This window comes from Coturnix japonica, chromosome 11, assembly GCF_054131305.1.
Source record: "Coturnix japonica strain WE chromosome 11, WE-NBRP24, whole genome shotgun sequence".
Taxonomy (NCBI): domain Eukaryota; kingdom Metazoa; phylum Chordata; class Aves; order Galliformes; family Phasianidae; genus Coturnix; species Coturnix japonica.
This window is the reverse complement of record NC_140673.1, coordinates 17,393,440-17,416,748: the sequence shown is the minus strand read 5'-3', so window position 1 is coordinate 17,416,748 and position 23,309 is coordinate 17,393,440. Positions and strand designations below refer to the sequence as shown.

The 23,309-nt window shown below is 37.6% G+C and overlaps 1 protein-coding gene across 39 annotated transcripts in view; it reads left to right on the top strand.

Annotated features, from left to right (window-relative positions):
* The window catches only part of ADGRL2 (adhesion G protein-coupled receptor L2), a 373,380-nt gene that overhangs the window by 279,935 nt on the left and 70,136 nt on the right, over positions 1–23,309 (top strand). For all 39 annotated transcript variants that reach the window (XM_085512217.1, XM_085512226.1, XM_085512232.1 and 36 more), the window contains one exon: positions 22,822–23,035. In XM_085512217.1, coding sequence (XP_085368343.1) covers positions 22,822–23,035 — 214 coding nt within the window. The remainder of the gene's footprint in view (positions 1–22,821; positions 23,036–23,309) is intronic.

The window sequence follows — 23,309 nt, the reverse complement described above, 5'->3', positions numbered from 1 at the left end:
CTAGTGATCTCAGAAGTGAGTTAAAGCTTTAACTAGGCCGCTTTGCTCCTGGTCATGCTTCTGATCAAACAATGGTAGCCTGTACGTGTTGAATTCTAGGCCAAGTTAGATCTGTAGTCATAGCCAAAATTATTTGTTCAGTCCTAAAATAAAAAAAAATCTTCAACTTCCTTTAGGTTAAAATTTTCTAATAGGTCTCTGAAACAAGCTGGTATTGAGAACACGCAGTGGTATTAACGTGTTACCTAGGAAATGCTAATTAATACCTGCATATCATTTCCACGAGAAGCAAATGCTGAGTGGTTTATTAACCTTTTATCTGAGGGAGGTGGAGAGAAAATGTATGCTCACCATTAACCTGTCCTCCCAGAGAATGGTCAGAAAGGAGATGGAATTGCAGTTTATCATTTCTCCCCAGTAAGAGTGGCAGTACCAAATGCATAGTTGATCAGCATTTGCCTACAGGGAAGCAGGAGAAAGAAGGAAAAAGGGAAAAGTCATTTGTGTCTGCTTAGCAGTAGTGATTTTTAGGAGCTGGCTTTACTGGTTCCCCTATGAATGGGAAGGAAGGAAGGAAGTATTATTAGGGTTAGGGTTAGGTGGGAGGACAGCCAGGGAGAGACAACCAGGCACACTTCAGTGCTTCTTCCAGGTACTGTGGTTCTTCTACAGAGACATCTTGGTTTGTCTTTAACAAGTAACATCCAAAAACATATTGCTTCTGGTTAATGGTAAAATCATCACTATAGAGCAACAGTTTTGGAGGTGCAGAACTAGCTTTCAGCACAAGTAGTGTCTTGTAGAAATAATTTGGAATTTATTTTTATTTTCCATGTGTTCTGTTTTTTTGTTTTTGTTTTTTTTTTTTCCAGTTCTGTGACAAGTTCATTAAAATTTAGTTATCAAGAAGCAGGAGTTACTTGTTTTATTTCTATAATTTAAAAGCAGATTTCTGGAGGTTCCATTGGCAAATGGAAGTGCAAACACGATGTAAAATCAATGTTTTTCAGTGTCTGATAATCAATCACTAAGTCATGGTTTCTTTAATAATACAAATAAATGTAGATAAGAATAAATTGATTATTTAAATATAGATTTCTTTCTGATGATTTAATTACTGAACTTTAAATAAAACGGCAAGTTAAAGTTAAGTGATTCAAATAAACTTGATTTACATTAATCCATTCTGCTTTTCCAAACATATGGATGATAGTGGCTGTACTTGTCATCCATTCTTTGTTCACGTAGTTATTCTTGGCTTGGGATTCAGTAATTATTGCATCAACAGTTTGTTCTTATCTCCCGTATGTAAACATCACAAATGATATTTCATGTCATACGTAGAAGCAGTGTGTGGTATTGGGTGCCAAACACCTGAGCTTTCCTCAAGATTTCCACATTTCTGAGTGCAGAAAAGCTTCTTTCCATTCCGGGAGTCTGAGGAATGTCTGGGACAATCCTGTCTCTCCACTTCCAGAGGAGCGTCTGAGGAACACTTGTCACCGGGAGGGATCTGTTTTATCTTGATTGCTTCCAGTGGAACTTGGTGGAGTTCTATTTTCATGTTAAGTACCCTTGGGATTTGGCTAAGCACCGTGGAAGTGACCTAAATCTCTGCCTTTATCACAGAATTAACATCATAATTTAGGGGTGAAACGTGATTCATTGTTTGGTGGTTATCTTGAATCCACCTTGTAAGATTGAGAATGTATTTACTAAACTTAAAGGCAGACAGATTTACAGCACAGGAATAGAATTAGAACAGTGCCTCTGTCTACTAGCGATTTAAATAAGCTCCAAGGGGTTTCTTTTGTCTGTTTCAAGCTGGTAGGGTTTTTGTGCAGCCCTGTGACGAAGAATCAACCTTGCAGCAAGGCACTCGATTCTAAGGTTTCCCCTCATGGTAAAGGAACCATATTTGAGGGCTAGTACTCGGACCTGGGGATGTCAGATTTACATTCTCTTCCCTTCTCCAGATTTCTGTAACTTAATTAGTAAGTTGATCTTAACCTTTTCCTGCTGCTGCTTAATTTTTAGAAATGCTAACAACCTTTGGGAATGGTTAGGTGGAGCTATTCCTGTCTAGACAGTAAATACAGCTTAATGACTGTCCTGGTCTTTAAACAATCTTTAACTCCTTGTGAAGTATAGGCTCCCCTATGCTTTATAGCATAGAGGGCACCTTCAGCATCTTGACATCTCTTTGCATAGAAAAAAAACCCTTTGTTTAACCAGATGTGTGCAATCAGGTGTTATTCAAATCTGGAAATGGGAATAATGCACGTTCTTTTTTACTAACACTTAACTGAGGTCAGAAGCAGTAGTAAACAGGCACGTTTGTATTACCGCGAATTTGTGGACCCTGACCCCACCTTAGTGTTTCAGGGATACAGGAACACTGTATTATGTTTTCTATACCCATTCTCCAAAACGTGGAAACTAATTTGCTATAATCTGTACTGTCTGGGGAGTTATTACTGACCTCTGTGTTTGCTTTCAAGAGACAGCATTCTTTATAGAAGTTTGAAGCCAGACATCAAAGTATTAATTTTGATGGACACTGCATTTCACAGAAATTCTGAGGGAGTTGTCAAAACGTGAAAGCAAACATCACAGAGGAAAAACAACCAAATGCTGGTTTTAGTTACTTTAATCTATTCTAGTTTTGTATAAACACATTTATGATGTTGCTTACTGCTGGCTCTGTATTCTTTTTGGGTGTGAAGATGTCCTTGATTCCTGTCTCAGGCGGTGTTTCTTCGCACTTCATCAGAAATTGGTCCTGATTGACAACAGACATTTGTGTTTTTTAAACTGGCTTTTAGGAATAGTCACAGTGCCATAAAGAAAAATAGAAGACATATGTCCCTGGGAGTGTGTAGTGAACATAATCTATTCAGAGTAGTAGTTTCCAATGGGCTAGCAGCAGGAAAACTTAAACACATGCATTCAAGAGTCAGTCTTCATCTGCTTATCTTAAAAATGTGTGCTTGTAAGGGGGAAAAAAAGAAATAATTAAAAAAAAATTCATCCATGGAAATCCTTTCTATTGAAGATTTTACTCAAACCTTTGAAAATTTCTGTAATTCGCTTTGCTGAGGTGATCATGTCTGCAACAGTCTTTGCTAACATTCAAGATTAAGGTGACTAGGTTTAAGTATAAAATTTATTTTTTAATGTAGATTAAAATATGAACAAAGTAAGTGCTATACTTATTCATGTTCTATTACAGCCCACACAAAGAAAACAGGAAAGTTAAGACTCAAGGTCTATTCTATAATTCAGGGTTTTTACTGAAATTTGAAGGCAATTTAAACCACCTACTTATTTCAAAGGTACTATCGATAGACCACCTGCTGTTGACATGCACTAAGAAAGATGGAAGGATGTAAATGAGTTTTAGTGATTTGCCTGCCTTTGAATACAAATGAGGCTAAAAACCTCCTGTCCTGCTCTCCGGCAGTCAACTACTAGAATGTTTTCATCATGCTTATTGGAAAGTAAGCGTTGTCATCACAAATTATCATTAGACTTTAATGTTGTTGACTACTTGTTAGCAATTGATAATTTGAGTGTAATTCAGTTAGAATATTTCAGGTATGTCACAAACTGTGTTCTTAGTAACCGCTCATTGATGATAAGCTCCTTCCAACCGAAAATTGGAAAGTCTTGTCTCCATGAGATAACTGTGGAAGCATTTGTGGTGGAAAGTCGGATTTTTAGGCTGGATTGTCTGAAAGAGGGTGGAGACTAGAAAACTGCCTATCCTGAGGGTTGTAAACGTTCTGTCTGGGGAAGATGTGTAAATTTACCCAACAATGGTCTGCTTTTTTGTTGAGAACACCACTAGCATTAAAAATTAAAACAAAGATTACAGAAATGTCAGTGACTTTCTTTTAAAGTGGATGCCTTTGTGATTAATACATTATTTCTTCCAGTAGCTTAACAAAAAAGTAGGAAACAAACAATTAAGAGCAGGAAGAGCTGAGCTACTTTTTGGGCTGATGAGATAAAAATCTGAACAATTGGGACTGTCCCCTTGGAATAGCACAGTTGGCTGCTGAGGAAGGTTTTTGGACTGATTTCCATTCATTGTTTTCAGTGAGCCTCCTTCAAAAGCCTGAAAGACATTTTTAAAGTTAGAACCTCTTCTTTCTTCACTTGTAAATTTTGAAAGCACTCTGCACTAATTCATCTGTGATTGAAAACTGCCACTAGCTGTCTCTTCCCATAATACCAGCCATCCCTTTGAATGTTTGCCACCTATTCCTTGCTTATGCGTGGCTTCAAAAGCACAAAGAAACAGACTGTCCTAAATGGCAGCTTTCGCTGTCTTTAAGATCACAGGTCAAAATGGAAGACGAATGTTTCAGGATGATCTGAAAGCTCATGATAGTATCTAAATGCCTTGTATACTGATTTTACAGTTTAATTCAACACTGTAATGCTGTGAAACTTCTAAGTCAGAGAAATGTCTCCCAGTCCTTATATAGGCAGCTATCATGGAAGTAATTTGCTTATGAGAAGCTTTTCTTTCTGGAAGACCAGTCTGTCTCGGTTCCTATAAAAAAAGAAATCAATTTCCTGTGGAAACTGGCATAAATCTTTCAGATTGTTTCTAAGCATTTCTGCAGCATTTGTCAGAGTTGCTGTTAGCTATGTAGCTTTCTATTGTCTCATAATGAATTGTAGCAATAGATGAAGAAAACAATATTAATCTGTTTTTGTTAATCCTATTTTGTAATTAAATACATCTTCTATATGAATTCTGTTAAGATTTGAATGAAAGGGGATTTATGAAAACATGACTTGCTTTTTATAAGATAGTTTTAGGATTATGAAATCAACACAGGGAGAAAGAAAAGTTTGACTTGCTCTCAGAGCAAAAGATTTTCTCTTTGTTATTCTTGCTTTGCTGGTGCTATGAAAAAAAAAATAAAATAAAGAGCATTCAAGCTGGGTTGCCTGTGGTTTAACTCTAATTCTATAGGCTGCACGCTCTTTCTCCCCAAAATCCCCACAGCAAGTGACCTTGTCAAACAAAAGTGTGGAATAATGGGAGGCAGCCCAGGGACTGTGGCTCATTTACAAGCAGCTGTTTGCTACTGTCAGAACAAAGGCAAATCAAAGTTGCATTAACGGGGTATGACAGGCACAGTGAGCAGCTCCCCAACAATGTTCATCCTCTCGTGTTGTTCTGGTTATAATACTGGTTTGCCTGAAGGAGAAAATGGTCATAAGGTCAAGTCAGACGTGGATGTTTTCAAAAGCCTTGCAAAATTGCAGGCATTTTTCAGCTGATCAACTATTGATGTTTCTTAACAAAATTAGCATAGCAGCAAATAAATACATATTTATGTGTGTGCCTGGCTTTTGGTATGAGGATTAGAACCACACAGAGAATTAAAAATTATGTCTTCAAGGCAAGGTGAGTGTCATCTGGCCTTCCCTGAAAGTCTGAATTGTTCATTCTGAGAACTAAAGAAATGCTGCTTTCAAATTCCTAGATGACATCCAGCCATGGCTGGAGGATTGCTCTCTTCTCTTTTGTAGTTTACTACTTCCCTAGAACTTTTCTCTGGAACTTTCAAGGCAGCAACAAATTATCTCATACTTTGCTGAAGAAGTTACACATCTGACATATACAGCCTTCCCTGAAGTTTGGTTAAAAGTGTATTCTGAATTCTGAGAAAATAATGATTCAAGGTCTACTGTGTGCTTAGATTAAGCTTGATAAAGTGTGTTGATTTGGAAGACTCAGAAGCACTGGAAGTCAAAGAGATTGCTCAGAAAGTAGTGGAAATACTTAGCTAAAAAGGGCCATGCGTGCAGTAGGATTGTATTTAGCTGTATGAATGAGACCTGTATAACTTGACCCTGTACTTCTCAACACCACTCTGTTTTCTGAAATAGCTCTGAATCAGTTAGGCTTGGTGAGAACGTGTCTGAAAATGGCTTGGAAGTAAAGGAAATTCAAGCAGAAGGGACAGGAGAATTGCTAGACGTGAGCTTTATAACAAGGCACAAAATAGGCAGCACATTTCTCAGTGTTCATTGTACCTCGTGTAGCATGATAAAGGCTGAAGACAGTGAGTTTAACAGTCCCTGAAGTGCAGTAGTCCCCCAGAAATGCAGGGTTTGAAGTGCCAAACCTCCATTATGAAATTTATATACAAAATTAAAGGAAGCAGTAAGATTTATTTATTGGGTAAATTGATACAGCTATATCATTAATAGTGGCCGAAGAGATATATATATATTTTTTTCCAAAAAACAACTGAGAAAGCCTGTTATGTTTAGCAACTGTTTTACTACCATCATAAATTCCTGAATTACTTGATTACTTTTAGATGGGGATAGGGAGACTTGGAAGAGCAAGAAGGAAAAGTGGTTTTCAAGTGAAGTATCCAGCAGAATTCATTTTGATAATGGCAATGCTTTCTGTATTTCACTATTCAACGTATGATAAAGTTCCTCTAGAATTTAATAATTTGAAGTCCAATTATTTTGTGTTTCAAATTAATTTTTGTTAGGTATGTTGGGAATATGTAGTTGTAAATAATGCAGATAAAAAGTCGTAAAGATGTGACTAATGTATCTTCTAACCTTTAGAGATAACATGCTCTTATTTGATACCTTTTAGGGTAAAACTTTCAAAAGTGCAGTGGTTTGCATTCATACGAAGTTGTACTGACAACATCTTCTAAAATGCTAACATGAGTGTGAATTTAATTTAATTTATTCTCACAAACTTGCAGTTCTAGCTGTATGTGTTATAGTATCATGTACAGGTGCCAGCCAAGATTAGGGCTCCATTGAGCTCTACTCATCCAAAAAGTTCTATATTTATCAGCCTGGAGGGCTTGTCGAGTTTCCTCTTCTGCTGCCGTTATCAACTGTTTTGAAATATTCAAAACCTTAAGTGATATTGAAATCTTACCCAGCATTCAAAGCACATTGTATATTTTGAGGTGAGAAATAGAGCTGTACTTGTAGAAGTGTTCTGGCATTTAACTTACTGCTGAAAATAGAAGAACATAATTTTCATAAGAGATTAGGTAATACTAATTTCATTAAAATGTTCTGATTTCTTGCACTGCTCTGGATGCCACAGTATGGCAGCAGTTTTGTATCATATTTGTGGTCAGTATATTCAGCAGTAATTAAAGAAACAGAGATTTTATTTTGTTGTGAATCAGTCTGTTAAACTCACATGATAATATCCTAAATTCCTTTTAGTTAATGGTCCTATTCTTGCTGGGAAAGGAGGACATTTTGTGCATTACTTTGCTTGAATGGTACTAACAGACTAGCAGATGGTCACTTTCCAACTGGTTTGCCTTGAAAAAAGAAATTAAAATATTATAGTGCCAGGGAGAGATGTTGTAATGTGTCCCTTTCAAATTAACAGGTCGTTTTTTCTACTATTTTATGATTGTAAAATAGCTCAATGTCACATAAAAGGTTAAAAGCTGAAGTAAATGGCATCATGGGAAATTTGAAATAAATAGGGACTCATATGGTTTATGGCTCTATGCTTGAACACACAAGGAATATATTTCTTTCCTTTAAAAGGCACTCTGTAAGAGCTTGCCATGTTAATATGAATTGTGGTCACAATAGATTTTATTTTGAGTAGTTTTAATTCACAAGGTAACATGTTTTGTTTACTAAATTGCACTTAGTATAAGCCAGTTGTTCAAACTGTTTTCAAGCCTAAGAGAGGATCAAATATTTTCTGAAAAAAATTGAAGCTCTAGATTCCAGTTCATTGAATTATTTTGCTTCTGTCTTAACGGTTACTTTTCATAGACCACAGACCTTCAGAACTGATTAAGTTTTAGACTCCAAACTGTCAGATATTTCATATTAGTGCCAGATTTGTTTTTCATGGTAAAACTGTCTCTGCTATGATGTTCTGTGAGCCCTTGTTCCAGCAACCCTGCTGAGCAAGACTTGAACAACTTTTTTAGTTAGTGTCTGTCCCGATGGCTGCATCATTGCTAGGCAGGTGAAGAGCAGGTTGATGGCAAAGCCCTCATAAAGCTTGTCAGTGCAAAATAGCCTCGATTTCCTCCGATACATGATCAGCTGGGAGTTTTTACAAGGTTAGTGCCCATAGGACTAAGAGTGTTTAAAACTGAACTGCGAAAACAGGAAGTGTCTATGGTTTACATGTGTAAAATTGTTACAGCCATATCGATAACAGAGCTGAACTTTAAAAATTATCAGTCACGTGCAGCTACAGTGTTTGTATTACTTTCAACAAAAAATGCTACTGTTTGCTGTTTTGGAATTTGTTTTCAGTCTTGTGCTATGCTCACAGAACATGGTTTATGCATCAATTGCCTACAAATGGCCTGTTTGTTTCGATATCTCTCTAATTTTTCTGTTTTGTTTCCTGCCACCTTTTGCTCCATATAGCTGGTTATCTGTGAGGAAATATGGAATGCACTGACTTTTTCTAAGACAGGCAGTTGTAACTGCAAAGATAGGCTATTCAGATAGGTGATGAAGCCTGAAGATGTAATTTCACCAAAAGCTAGTTTAGACAATTAAAACCAATAACCATTTCTCATAATTCTGGCAGAAGGAAGCTGGAGTATTTGTGTGGGTTGTTTTACAGGGGCAAACTGAAACAGCTTTTGAGCTCAGAACAGATCAGACCCTGTAGCAGGCCTGGCTCAGCCCAGCCCACAGGGCTCTGGTGGCTGGTGCTTGATGTGGAGCTGCCTGCTGTATGGCTCTTAGCTGTATAGAAGTGGAAATGATAACTGGAAGTTTAGCTTGAACCTAAGCACAAAGGTAGGGACAAAAAGATGATGGATAGAGTCTGTTCAAACAGAGGATATAAACATTCCAAAGAATTGACAAGTCAAATTGACAAGCTGCAAAACAGTTTAGAGGAGAAATACCAGGTTGCTATGGCTTCCTACCAACAGAAGAGACTGAGGTATTTTTTTCACTGTGGATTACGATAGAGCAGGGGCTGGGTGTTATTGAACTTGTTCTCCAGCATGTAGTGGCACTGGGAAAGCCAGTCAGATGACATTAAGAGTGATGTTCAAACTCTCGTGTAAAAGAGAGAGATTGTCATGGAGATGTTTAGCCCCAAAGGTTCAAGATCACTTAAGTATTGCAAAAGACATAAAAATAAAGAGGTTGCCATCATTGTGTTTCGGAATCCAGACTAATTTTTCAAATAAGAATAAAATAGTGGTAAGAGTATGCCATAGTAAATTATCTGTAAATCAGCTGAAGGCTTTTTTTTCTTCAGATGGATGCTGTATGCATATATAGCAAACAAACATGTTTATGCCCAAATGGCACAGCACATTCTTTGTTTTTGCATTACTTTCCCTACTGGAAACCTTTATTTGTCTTTTTCATGTGCTATTTGTGTGTGTGTGTTTTGTTTTTTTTTCTTAAGGTGATTGAATTTTAGAGGCAAATATAGTGATACAGTCACTAATATGCATTATTGTAATTGGCTGTAATTAATCCATAATTGCACCTTTTAATCAGGTACGACAATGACAAGAATAAGTTTTTCAATGATGAAGGAATACATATATACAATTTAGCTTTTTATCTGGAAGAGGTATTCGGATTAAAGAATATTTTGGGTGGATAGAAAAATGAAGGAATCCATCTTGGTCTGAATTATCCAGTGATGCTGTGATATTATGAACTGTTTTGTCACAAAACTGAAAGATTATTTTGTCCAAGTTCACTGAGCTTACCAAAAACCTGCATTGTACTTCTAAGGTAAAGGAATATGGGGAGGGAGTTGTGTTCAGTTTGGGAAGGGTTTGTTCTGCTTTGAGGCTTATCTGGAACAGTGACTTAATATTCTTTTATTGAACATATACAGATCTGGTGAACAAAAGTTTTTACCAGTATTCTTAGTTTATCTTGGAATAGTTGAACATTATAGCAGAAAAACTGTGTCGTGGTATGTTTTCTTCAGAATAAGCTTGGCTTACGGATTAGGTATTAAGACCAGATTTATCCATTATTAAAATAGCAAGATGACAGTCAACAAGTTGTAGCATTTCAAACAAGATCTTCCTTTAGAAGCCATTTTGGAAGTGTTTATCTCTAAGGGAGATATTCTTTTTCTTTCCCCCACCCAACAATCTTTCCTTGTCTCAGCGGATTTTCTATTGCTTAAAGTCAGATGGGAACATAATGTACTTGCCTGTCGTTCCTCCTGTTTCCTTACTTTGAAGATACTTCCTTTAAAATCTTTCAGGATTTCTTGAGGGATGAGATAGAGTCACTAATATAGCATTTTCCCTCTGTTGGCCTTCCTGGTGTTGAAGTACTGGGAACTGTGTATGCTCCAAGTTTTGTGTGTGTCCAGCAATGATGTGCAATTCCACCAAAAGCAAAAGGAAAAAACAACTTCAGATATGTTTATAAAAGGTAATTATCTTTGGTGGCGTGGGGGGGAAGACAGTAATGCAGTCAGCTAACTAAATTACTTGGCAGTGAATCAATTTTAATCTTTTCTGCTCTTTTTGTTTGTTTATTTTTTGTTGTTGTTGTTGAAGTATTCATTTTGTTTTGAACTTCCTTTTCCCTACACATCTCTCTTCTATACCCATCTCACATATTCACAAGTGAAACAGGGAACAATCTGTTGGGAGGACATGCGTAGAAAGTGGGAGAGCCAGGGCAACTGGAGGTTTCTGGGACTTGCAGCAAGCCAAGATAACCAGGCTCAAGATATGAGCAACAGTAAATTATGAGTGCCCATCTAGTAAACACAGCTGCAGAGACCATTCAGTGCCACAATCAAGTTAGTCCCATTTGTAATGTCAGCGGTGATGGAAGCATGCTGGAGTCCTGCAGTTAGCTGCTGTGCAGGTTGGAGGAGTGGCGCCGAATGGTGGGCAGCATGGTGGCCTGTCCTGTCAGGCCTGTGTTATGCTAGGTGCAGGGCTGCTGGAGAGGAACAGACAAGCTACTTCCTCAGTCTCTGACCAGAATGCATGATAAGGCTCGATGTCAAAAAGGGCAAGATTGGGCTCACAGCAATTATGGCAGAGGCATACTAGTTTCCTTGACAACCAGATTGAGGATTCTTTGTGATTTATTATTTGCCACTTCAGACTCTCTTTTTCTGATTTAATTAAGGAAAGGAATTTCCGTAAGTTCCCTCCCTTCCAAATCTGAGTACCGTTACTATTGTTATGACTAGCCACAACAATCCCAGACTGATGCTGCTCTAAACTGGCTGCAAATCAGACTCAGCATTGAGCTTTTGGAATTGCAGGCAGGTTGCTCAGACGGCAGCTAACTGAAATTCAATGAGTGTTATGTTGGGTGATGATTTGTTAATCTGCACTTACTACAAGGGATAATAGACATCTGCACTCACCATTTCTTACTCCCCCTTCCATCCCCCCTCCTCCCAAGGGAGTTTTTCAAAGGCAAGGGACTTCAACAAGTGACACTTTTCTCCATTATCCTTAGAGCTGTACGAAAGACAAAATAGTATTTGCAGGCACCAGTTTATTCCCTTGTTTTGGTGCTAGGTGATCTTTAAGGTACTTTCCAACCTAAGCCATTCTATAATTCATGTTATTTTCTCCTTGAAGGCTTTGTTAACAATAGATCAGCCACAACTGTACAATAAAAGTGCACTTCTGAGGTTTTTTTTTTGTGTGTGTGTATCAATTGCAGACATTTGAAACAGAAATTCTTTTTTAAACACTGCTAAAGATAGAGAGTACTGTTAGTCTGATGTAACATCATGTGCATTCCTAGTATGTGTTTTCCAAATTAATAAAGCATTGGCTAAATCATGATCTACAGGGCCTATTCTAAATTTAGTAATTCCGAGTAGGATTTTGAACACAATAATTTATGGAAGAGATTTTTATTTTTTATTTATTTTTATTCAAATGTCATTGGCAAATCTATGTCATAATATTTCAAGACTGAAATTGGGTCCTCCAAAGGGCATTTTTTCTTGAAGTACTTTCCCAGGTTGCATATTTTTTATTTCATATTCAGCATGAAGTGTCTGCTGCATTTAATAAAGTAAAACGAAGGTCACAGAAGATCACTAGTTTTTCCATAATGTTTCCCTGTAGATGACTGGAAGAAAGGTAGCAATTGAAATGGGTTGAGGATCCTCCATGCAGACTATATAGAAAATCTGTGTCATCCTTAAATTATAGGGAGGGATTTTAGTTTAGTTTTCATTGTGTTTATTTTATGGTGACTGTTGGTTTTGTACCTCCTCAGTCATAATTTCAAAAGTTTGTGTGTGTTTGGTTGGCTTTAGTGCGGAGAGTTCCTGAAGTGAGTCAATGGGTGTTGCTAATTCTTTGGATTGAACTTGAGGCTCATTGAGTCCCTACAAAGGTTTAGAGTGGCCCAAACATAAGCTCACTAATATGTGTAGTCCTAGATCACTAATATACTGGTGCCCATTAGGCTCTTTAGGGAACTGACTATGGAAGATTCTTCTCTAAAATGGAGTGGAATAATGAAGCTCATTAATGTATTTTTCATTAGAACAAGAATATTGAGTGTCCAGGTTAAATTCTAAGGAATCTATCCCACAGGTTAATGACAAAGCTCACAATGATATTAGTGGTGCAGAATGAGAACTTAATTGGGGTAATTAAGATTCTCCTTACCTAAAATTCTGTTGCTTTCAAGTAGATAAAATATTACAAAATGAATACTATGATGAGCTGTAATATGTTGGGTCTCATCGTCTCATTCAGAGATGATAGCATTTCAGTGGGAGATAATCTTATTTCTGTATTTTCTGTTGGATTCATAAAGTACCCTTGTTGCCTTCTAGAGACTCGTGCATCTGAAAACCATCTTTGTGAAAAACAGGGCTCTGTCTGATTTTGCATTTCCAACATTTCCTGCATTTAGTTTTTAAAGTTAACGTGGGCTTTGCATTACTGAAACAGATAAGAATCTGGACTTCAAATTCAGGGGGGCAGAGACTGAACAGGCATTAAAGCTCTGCTGTGGAATTGTTTAGTCTCATTGACTAAAACTTAATTTGGAGTAGTGCAGACATAGAAGAAATAGTACCACAAAAAAAAAAAAAAAAAAAAAAAAGGCTTCCTTACTATTTGCTTTCAAGGGAGACTGAATCCTCAGTTATAAATGACTGTCAGAATACCTGATTTAAATGGTTACCCTAACACCTTCTTATTCCTGCCTCCCTTAGACACCCCTAACCTTCTCCATCCTTCTTGGCATCCCCAGAAGATTAGCAACTCCCTCCTCAATTACACTGCCATCAGGGCTGCTTTGATCACACTCTAAGCTTGCTCTGGAAATAATCTCGATTAATAAAACTCAGCACTGTTGGAAAAACAACAGCGTGCATGGATTGACAAGTTGTGGAACCCTGGAAGGCAGCTGAATGGGGCAGGGTAGGAGGCGTCAGCCCCCGGGAACCTGCAGGTCTCACTGCTGCCTCCCACCCAGCCATTAGCTTGCCCACCATCCCCTCCGACTTGCCATTGCTACCCGCCTGTTTGTACACCTAAATTATGTATCTTGAGAATGTGGTACTTTCCAGAGGAAAGTGTTGTTTTGGTGTGGAGAAAAGTGAAGCAATTACATCTTTTATACTTCACAGCTGCCTCCTCCAGAAATACTTGCTGTAGAAGCTTAGAGAAAGATGTTTTTAAAATAGAGCGGTGACCTGGTATAGAGAAAGACCATGTAGAATGAGGTAATTATTCAGGAAATTTACCTTCCACACATCTGTATTAATAGAGTAGTAGTTCTGCTTTGCTTGCTGTTGTTGAGCTTGAACATTCTACTATATTCTCTTCCCCCTGGTTTGATGCAATTTTTCTGGTCCTTTCTTTTATTATTGGTCTTATTAAGATCAATGAACAACACTGGAAACATGGTCTTTCAGCTATTAGATGTGTACTTCTAAATAGCAGTAATTAGCAAATGCAAAGTTTTCCTTTCTCTAGTGTGTTACGGTGTGTATTCATCCCTTTTGTGACTTTCTGATGTAAATAGCATCAATTATGGAACTCTATCACATAATTAGGGAAATTGTTTACTTTCTGTCTTAGCACACAGAGGTTTCAGGGATCCTGATTTTTCATATGTTTCATTTGAGCACTTATTAGATAGCTCGCTTTAAGATCTGGGAACATTCCTTATTCTCATGTTGTAACAATTGCAGCAGAAGGGGAAATGAATTCTGGCAATGAAAGCAGAACCTAAATTCAGAAGTTCTGAATTTGAGTCCAGGTGGAATTTAGCCTTTCTGTCAGTGTATCTCACTCATCCTTTGTATGTGTTTGCAAGAGGCCTATGGATATGCAATCCCTTTGTAGGTCGTTAACAGCGTTTGGGCAGAGTTGCAGAGGTGTATATCTCCTTTATTTATCCAGGAAATGGTACCTCTGATGCCATTATTACTCCCTGCTGTGCGGGGAGCATGGAAGAAACGTGTAAGTGCCTTAAGACTTCTTAAATCACCATTTCATTTGTAAACAAATAGTTTCCCTTTTCTCATGCAATTTATTGTTCAGAGGATCCTGTCAAGTATCTATGCAGGATTACTACATTATTCCTGGAATTTGCTGGAACTTCAGGTATATTGTAAAAACTACACATGGTATATCCCCCTCCTCTCTATTGTAGTCTTTTAGAAATCCACAAATATTTCAAAGAAGGTAAGGTCAGGAAGAAAGCCTTTCACTCTGACAGGCATTTTCTGAGATTGCTTGCTACTCTTGTCTCATATCTGTTTGGAGGAATATTTGAAGTGACGGCACATTAACCTTCAAGTAGATTTATTGCATTGTTCTTCTACTTGCTTTCAGAAAGTGTGACTCTGTATTTTGGGTTCTCAGTTTCATCAGTGGGATCTTGAGCCTTTGTTTCCATGGTCATCTCTCTACTCCCGAGTCCTTCATAACAGTTTGGAAGCTATACTGAATAAGGAGGGGTATTGCTCTGTTATTTGTATACTCATAAATGCTCTTTACATATGAAGTGGCTTGTTGTCATTAAAATTAACCACATGATTTTCCCACTGTAAATTTCACTGTGACAATTGACTCCACCCCTACTGTTTTATTGAAATGAGAGAGTATATGAACTCTTATGTTGTTGCTTGGTTCCCCTTTTAATGTATACATAATTCTGTTTGTAAACAAGAAAATACCCCCTTTATAATTTTACAGCTACAGTCGCAGATGTTATCACACCTCAGCATTTGTGCTGTATTTTTTTTTAATTTAATATCTGATAATTGTTTGGGACTATATTTATATCTAATATTTTTAAACTGTTGCGTGTTAAATAACATTGTCTTTAAAATTAGACAAAATGTAAGAGTTGATCCAGTTCTCTGCATTTTAGTGAGAGAAAAAGTTTTGATTTTTTTGTCAGGTTAGGATATAACCTATTTAGGAATCTCACCAAGGGTTATCACTGACACCACCATGTTATCTGGAGTGATTCAGCTTTCACTCATTGCGCTTATTCCCAAAGAGTTGGTTAATCTCTGCATGGTTTCTGTCAACCTCTGAGGTGATGAGGCTTTAGGTTTCCTCAAGATGGAAACGAGAAACACCAAAAGTATGTCATTTTTGTGAGCTGTTCACTCTGAATACTACTGATGGAAATAATAGCCCTTTCTTTCTCTTCGCCCACCCTCCCTCAACAGATGGTTTCCAATTAAAAATGATTGAGATAAAGGGAAATACAAATCGTTGTCCAAATACATTTTTATAGAAAATAAAAGAATATTTATTTTTATTCAGTTACCAACGTCCTGTGCTGAGGAGGAAGTAATTCAACAGGAAATCCTGTTGACACGACATTTCTGACACATCACCCTTTGTGTGTCTTACCTCCCTGTTTCAGAGCTTGTTTCTAATTCAGAAGCTTCTCCTTCCTGACAGGTGGTGTGCTCAGTGAGTTCACAGTTGGTAAACTGGAGATAACCTCCAGGAGGGGGATTTAAAGAGACCATGGGACTTATTTGCCTGGGGAAATTTTGAAGATGCAGTGTATTTAGTGGTGAGAAAGAAAAAGGGCAGTGCTTTCTGTGAGCTGGCAAAGTATCAAGTATGTGTGATGTGAAGGAAAAAAGAAAGGAGATTTCTTGCAGCCTGAGAACAGACATCTGGCTGGCAAAAGAAAAGAAATATCACTGACAGCTGAATACCATTTCAATATGGGATAATTTTAGATCAAGAGGGCAAAGTTTTGCTCTCACACATGGAGCTCCCCCGAAAGGGATGGAAAGGTGTGTGCAGTTGAGAATAAAATTTGGTTCTAAGTGAGAACCGAACAACATGCATATTTTTACACTAGATATTTAGACTTTAATGTTTAGATCACGTGGTTTCCTTCTGCCATATGTAGGCATTGCTAACACGCTGCCAGGAACCAGGCTCTGGTTTGGTGACTTTCATTAAAAGGAATTAGTGGTTTCTATCCAGTTTCAGTGTGGCGGGATTCAAAGTGCAGAAGCCCATTTTCACAGTTTAGCATTAATTAGCACTCTTGTGGCAGCCTCAGCAGGGAGGTGAAGGATTAAATGGGCATGAAGACCAAACTATCTCTTTTCCCACAGTGGTGATTCCTTCAAAATAGAGTTGAGATGTGATGGACTAAAGTGGGGAAGCTTGCCTGGCTGCTGTCTAGGCTGTTCTTGTTCCGGGTGATTGAAGGACTTCAGTCTGCAATTGTGTCAATGTAGCACTCTTTTCTCTCCTTCTATTAAAAAATAAACGAAAAAAAACCAACAACAGAACAACCTCCCTCAAACCACAAAAGAACCACCACCACCAAAAAGGGAAGGAAAAAAAATAAGTAAGAGCCAACTTGGAGAGTTGAATGAGGGGTGAGAGCTGTTTGGGAAAATTTAAATGAGATCTTTGCCAACCCTGTACAGGAAGGATCAACACATTAAAAAGCTATGATGCTGCTGCTATCTTGTGATTTTGCCGAATCATTCAACAAGGTGCAGAAGGCAGGTAAGCCTTAGCTCTTTTTTTTGGCTGAAGAGAGCCTCACAGGGATATTTTTGAGAATTGCACGGAGACTGGAAAATGCACGAGGAAAATTGTAATAAGTTTCAGTGAGCCTGGAAGGCAAGACTCGTCCTGGTTAGTCAGAGGGTGTAACTTAGGCTTCTGAATTTCATTAATCAGCTGTGCTGTGCTTTGTGTTTGTGAACACTGAATATTAAGTACATAATTACAGAAAATTACTTACTATTGTAATTCTGCTGCTCACGCTGAAATTTGACAGAGATTTTTAAAGTTAAATGCTTTTTTTTTCTTAAGACTGAAACAGTCTAATAAGTTGTAAAAATTGATCATTAAAAAGCCATCATTAGTTACTTAATATTTCTAAAAGCTCTTATTGCTAACAAACCCTATTTTTGTTTTGCAAGAGATAGGTTTCCAGATCTTAGTCAAGTATGCCAGAGTGTGTCTGAGAAACTGAGTTCTGGAAAACAGTGCTAAAAATCACCTCTCACAGCTAATTTATTCAATGAAATGGTTGCCTTGCTTCAGTGTAATTTATGTGTGCATTTAAATGATCAAGTGTGTTCATTAGGGTTTAAGACCTCTTTGTTAAAGTTCCAATCAAGAATGAACTTTCATGTACATTGTTTTCAGTTAATCCCATTTTTCTGAATGGGTTAAAAAGGAAAAAAAGAAAGATGTCTCTTCCTAGAAAATAGATTTCCTTCAATAACTAATCCTTTTTTCTCTAGCTGTCCCCTGCTTGCATCATCTTAAATGAAAATAATGAGTCTGTACTTAAAACAGCAAAGAATACAGCTACAGGAGAATAGTTTTGAAATGATCGCTTCCTGCCTAATTTTATCCAGACTGGAACAGTGGGGTTTTGTCTGCTGTGCGGCAGCTCTGGCTGTTCGTGTGCTATCTGGTGGCTTTCAGTGAAAGAAGAGTGCAGTGCTGTGAACTCCAGACCTCTGTGCAGTATCAGAAGCTCTCACTGTGCCAATGTAATCTTTTAATAGACATGCTTGCCAGAAGGACTTTTTTCCCCTTCAAAGATAGAATTAGAAAGCACAGTTGTCATTTAAATTGCATCTATCATTTTAGTTGTTGGTAGTGATCTGTTGACCAGTATTGGATAATTTAAAAGCTGTTTAACAAAATCACATGCTTGTCTGTATGAAATGTGTACAGTGCTGAGAGATGGAGAGAAAAGTCTCCCTTGACATACATAGTTTGTGGGATTTTTTAGAAACTGCAGGAAGCCGAGGCTTTTCTGAAGAATTATAAATGCTCTGTAGAGCCTATGTTCAGAATTTACATGATTTTCAGATGGTGAAGCGTGTTGGGCTGCCCTTGTGCAACCTCTGTGCACGCGCCTGCACCTTGCCAAGCAACTAAGAGGATGCTGAGCACAGGTTTAGTCAGGCTTTGCATTTGTTCAACATATATTATTGAAATTCTGCCCAAGTTGCATTGCTTCATCTTGTGTTTCGAGCTTGAATCATCATGTTTCATGATTTGGTGAAATAAAAGAGATTGTGAAAGAGACAACTGTAAACATTCTGTTTGAAAAGATGTGCTCTTTTTAAAAGACCTTTCTGTTAGAGCCAAATAACACAAAAAACAGTATTTCCTTGCTCATTGAGGCATACACATATTTCTGCAAAGATTTGTTTTGGAATCTCAACTCTTCAAGTATCGTCATTCTTTGAAATAATTTTGTATTTCCATGTTTACTCTCACAGTGCTTTAAGTTTTAATCAAAGGTTCCTTGCTTCTGATGTTGAGAAGTACTGATGTTAGCCTGTTTACATTCCACTATTTTTCCTCTGTATGGGGTGAACATTCAAATGTAGTGGCTTCCTTATACTTTTATCTACCGAACTTAGCACACACTCTTATTATTGACAGCTCAAAAAGATGGAGTGCTAGTGGGCAGGAAGCTGTGAATTATTAACTTTCCTTTGGACTTTGACAAATTTAGGTTATCTTTCTATAGACAAATCATTTTTAGTAAGGAACCAGTGGAAAATAAGGCGTTGGGAACTTACATAAAGCGTTTTTAGCCAAATGTGGATTTGATACATTTCAGAAACACGGTTCCAAGTTCTATTTCTTCTGCAGGAGATGCTTGTTTTCAATTCATAGATTAAAGTATAAGAGGAAAGATTTTCATTTGTGAACATTTTGCTATTTTTTTTCTCAGTGTTTTTGTATATGTATTGATCAATTAAAAGATTAAAGAATGCTTATTACCACTGAACATCCCCTCTACCTTTTTTTTTTTATTATTATTATTTTCATAAAATGTTGATTTTGTAGAAGGTAATTTTGTTTTTTGTTGTGGTTTTTTTTTTTTTGTTTTTTTTTTTCCCCCAGTAAAGAGCCTGCACTCAACTAATTTGTGAGCAGATAAAATGTGCAGGAAACTTGATTGCCAGGAAGTTTTTTTGTAATCAAAGCAATCAATGTGACAGAAACAATGCTTTTTTTGTCATTAGGTATCATTCTTCCTTCATTGGAAAAAAAAAAAAAAAAAAAAAAAAGGCAAAACCCATACATGTGTACAAATGAATCAGAGACAGCATATGCAACATATGTGGTATTTGGTAATGGATAAGTTGCAGCATATGTGGTATTTGGTAATGGATAAGTAATAGATCTTATGTGGGTCACTGTTCAGGATGTATACGAAGTGCCAGCCCTGGCTTCAAAAGGGTTTGCGGTGATCAGGAAGCTCTTTACAGAGACGCTGCTCCTTTGGTGTCGTAACTCAGTTTGCCTTGAGGCAGTTAGCAGAAGGATGGAATGGTGATTTCAGCTGTACAGGACAGCCAAACTAAATACATTTTTGCAAGGTATAGTGAAGCAAGCAGAGCTGGCTGAATGCAGGCAGGTTGGTTAGAAAATACAATGTTGCAAGTACTTGTGAGGAGTTGTGCTGGAAATACAAATTTATTGGTGACAACAGTAATTATTGACAGAGCAACATACTTATGTCTGAAAAGCCCTGGAATAATGCAGAACTGGGCAGCAGTGTTAAGATGCCAGTCTTTCAGACTTCCATCCTGTGGCAGTGCATCTGTTTATCAGGAATTATCTCCTGAATGTAAATGAATTTCAGTCCTAAGTCATTGCACCTGTTGCCAAGAGGTATTTATTCCAATCACTTGCCTAAAGCACAGGGAGTTATTGCTTGACATTTTATAGCTCCAAAAAAAGCTGTCGTTTCAAAATCATTTGTTCAGAGAGGAGAAAATGGAGCAAAACAGTTCATTTTACCCTAAGCACTGCTATTTGGCAGTATTCACATTTGCACGGCACAAAGCTGCAATATTGATTTTTCGCTCACAGGGCCTCCCACTAGTTCTTTCTTCGATTGTCAGGGTTGCAAGATGGATTGAATTACACTTTGCTTGTTGATATGCTTATTTTTTTTTTTCCCCTTTGTTGATAGGAAAAGATTACAAATAAAGCTTCAGAATAGGCATCACAGTAGTTTTGTTAGCGGACTTAAAATTTATTTATTTTATTTAGTTAAAATTCTATGCCATAGCAATTGCTTAGAGTAGTGTCCCCACCTAACACATGCCACACTGTTTGGTTCTATTGGTTGCTGCTTTTGCAGTGTTACACGCACATAATCTCTGGTGTGTCCTCTGTTGCTGGTGGTGACCTAACCTTGGTGTAGCATTTTGAACGTTTGTCCTAATACAGAATTTCTCCTAGATGGCTGCAGGGGGGTGAGGGAGAAAACAAAAAAAACAAAACAACAAAAAAAAAAAAAACCTGGATGAAATACAATTGTGGTGCTTACAGCAGTGCCCAATTCCTGCAGATGATGAAGTAGGATTTGCAGGCAGCTAATCTCTGCAGAAGCATGGCAGTCTTGTCTTCAGATTCATTTTATCTGAAGTATTGGCTATGCTGTTGGGTCTGTAGGAAGGGTTTGATGCTCATTGCAACCAGCTTGGTGTGGTTTTGTCAGCCTGGCACCATAACTGTCCATATGTCAGACCTCAGTGGTATCAGCCTGCAGCTTCTCTTCTTCTGTTTGGTAAAATTCACCTTTGGGCAGCAGAACCAGGGGCTTCACTTTCCTTATTGATAGAAACCTGAAGGCAGGGCTGTGCAGTGGCACACAGAGGTCTCCCATAGGAGGACGCTGCCTGAGCCCCCAGTGGAGGCAGCCCTGCTGTATGCAAGATGTGCCGGCAACATTGCTGTGAGCTGGAGGGCTTGAGTTTTATGGGAATGGTGTTAAATTTGACAGGAATATTAGGATGTAGGAATGGCAGTCACCAGCAGCATTATTTTTGGTCCTGCTGTGGCTGTCATGATGGTAATTAATCAAAAAACTGCTGCATGTTTTTGTGGTGAGGGCTTTATTTGGGCCCCCTCTACATACCCGTTTCATACACTCTGTGAGCTGTGCACAATTTCTGTCTTCATTGTATTAATTTGCTGCATGGGAGGAATACGTAGGGTGTTAATGCAATGGATTCGCATTTCAACTCTTTAGAGCTTTCAGCTCATGATACTTCAGCAAGCCTCTAATAATAGTGTTTGTTATTACATATGACATGTTCAGCCAAACCTTCAATCAGAATGCATTTTAAATGGAATTGTGCTTTCTACAGCAACATGGTCTCTTCTCGAATACTGAAGCACTGGCAGGGTGACAGTTCCCCTTTTTGCATAGTGTGTGGTTCCATAAAATTTAAAAGAGAGGCACTCAGCTGTGTGATATTGTGCTCATCCTCTGCACTGGTAGTGCAAAAGTCAGTGGTGTTACAGAGGGGAAGACACTTGGATGGGAAGATGGCTGCTAGAGAGCCATGTTGTGACACCAGCGTTGCTATTACAAGCAGCAATTCCTCAAAGTCATAGCAGATCATCATCTTCATGTAGGAGGAGTTTGAATCCACAGATCATTAATTCACCAGAAAAAATGTCAGCCTCTGGTTCATGTGAAAATTTGCTATCAAGGGGTTATTTCAAGTTATTCTTGATCTTTTTAGATCCTAGCTTCCTTGCCTCTTCTAACACATCAGACTGTTTCTTTTTTTTTTTTTTTTTTTTTTTTTTTTATAAGCTTATTTTCTTTGCTTTCAAAATGCTGTGGAGTTCCAACTTTACATACTTACTAGCTGTTTCTCTTTGCTGACACAACTTGTTTCCAACTGCCTGCACCGAAATATTAATGGCCTTGTGCTTCTCTCTGAGGGTGACTTTAAAAAAAAAAAAAAGGAAATGTGTGTGATTCTGCTGAAAAATTACCAGAGATTTATCACTTTAAAGATACAGGTATTTATCACTGATTGTGTTACTCAGCTTGTTCTCTAATCCTTGGTAGTGCCCTCATTTTGTACGAGACAGAATGATTCTATTTAATAATATAAAAGAACCTATGTAGAAGGAATTATACAGGTTTTTTTTTATATTGCATTTGTGTTTCCCATTAATATTAATATTGATCCTATTAATATGGATTCATTAGACAGAGATTACCTATTTACTGTAATTTGCTCACACAGAAAAGATATTTTCAAAAGGAGAATTAAGGATTAGAAGTAATGAAAAGGAATTTCCTCTCTTCCCAGATTAAGGACACAGCATAAGTGATATCAGAATGTGACAGGTTCATGAAAGATGCTTCACTTAATTTGGTAGCAGATCAAACTGTTTAAAGGTGCACTTCCTTTACCTTTAGCTTGCTGTTGAGAGTTACTGCCTATGTGACAGAAAATAAATACATATCCTTTATATCCTTTAAGCTCAACCTCATCTTTTTTTTTTTTTTCTTCTTCTTCAGGTTTCAGCCGAGCAGCACTACCGTTTGGTTTGGTTAGGAGAGAGCTCTCCTGTGAAGGCTACTCTATTGACCTCCGGTGTCCAGGAAGTGATGTTATTATGATAGAAAGTGCTAACTATGGACGGACAGATGACAAGATTTGTGATGCTGACCCTTTCCAAATGGAGAACACTGAATGCTTCCTTCCAGATGCCTACAAAATTATGACACAAAGGTATGTCATTTTGAGGATCAAAGAAAAATGACTGAAGTGATACTGTAAAATATTGTTTTGCACTTGTAAGTTTGATATTGAGATATTAGAAATATTAGAAGGATTAGAAATATTAGAAGGAATTAACAGCTACTAGTTACAATTAGAGAGTTTTTTTAAATTGTGTGCCAAAGAAAAAAGCAAGAATAAGTTCACAGAAAATGAAACAATTCACTTCTTAGGAGATTCCTTGTATTCTTGTATTTTAAGTTGTCAAAGAACACTTTGGTGGTTC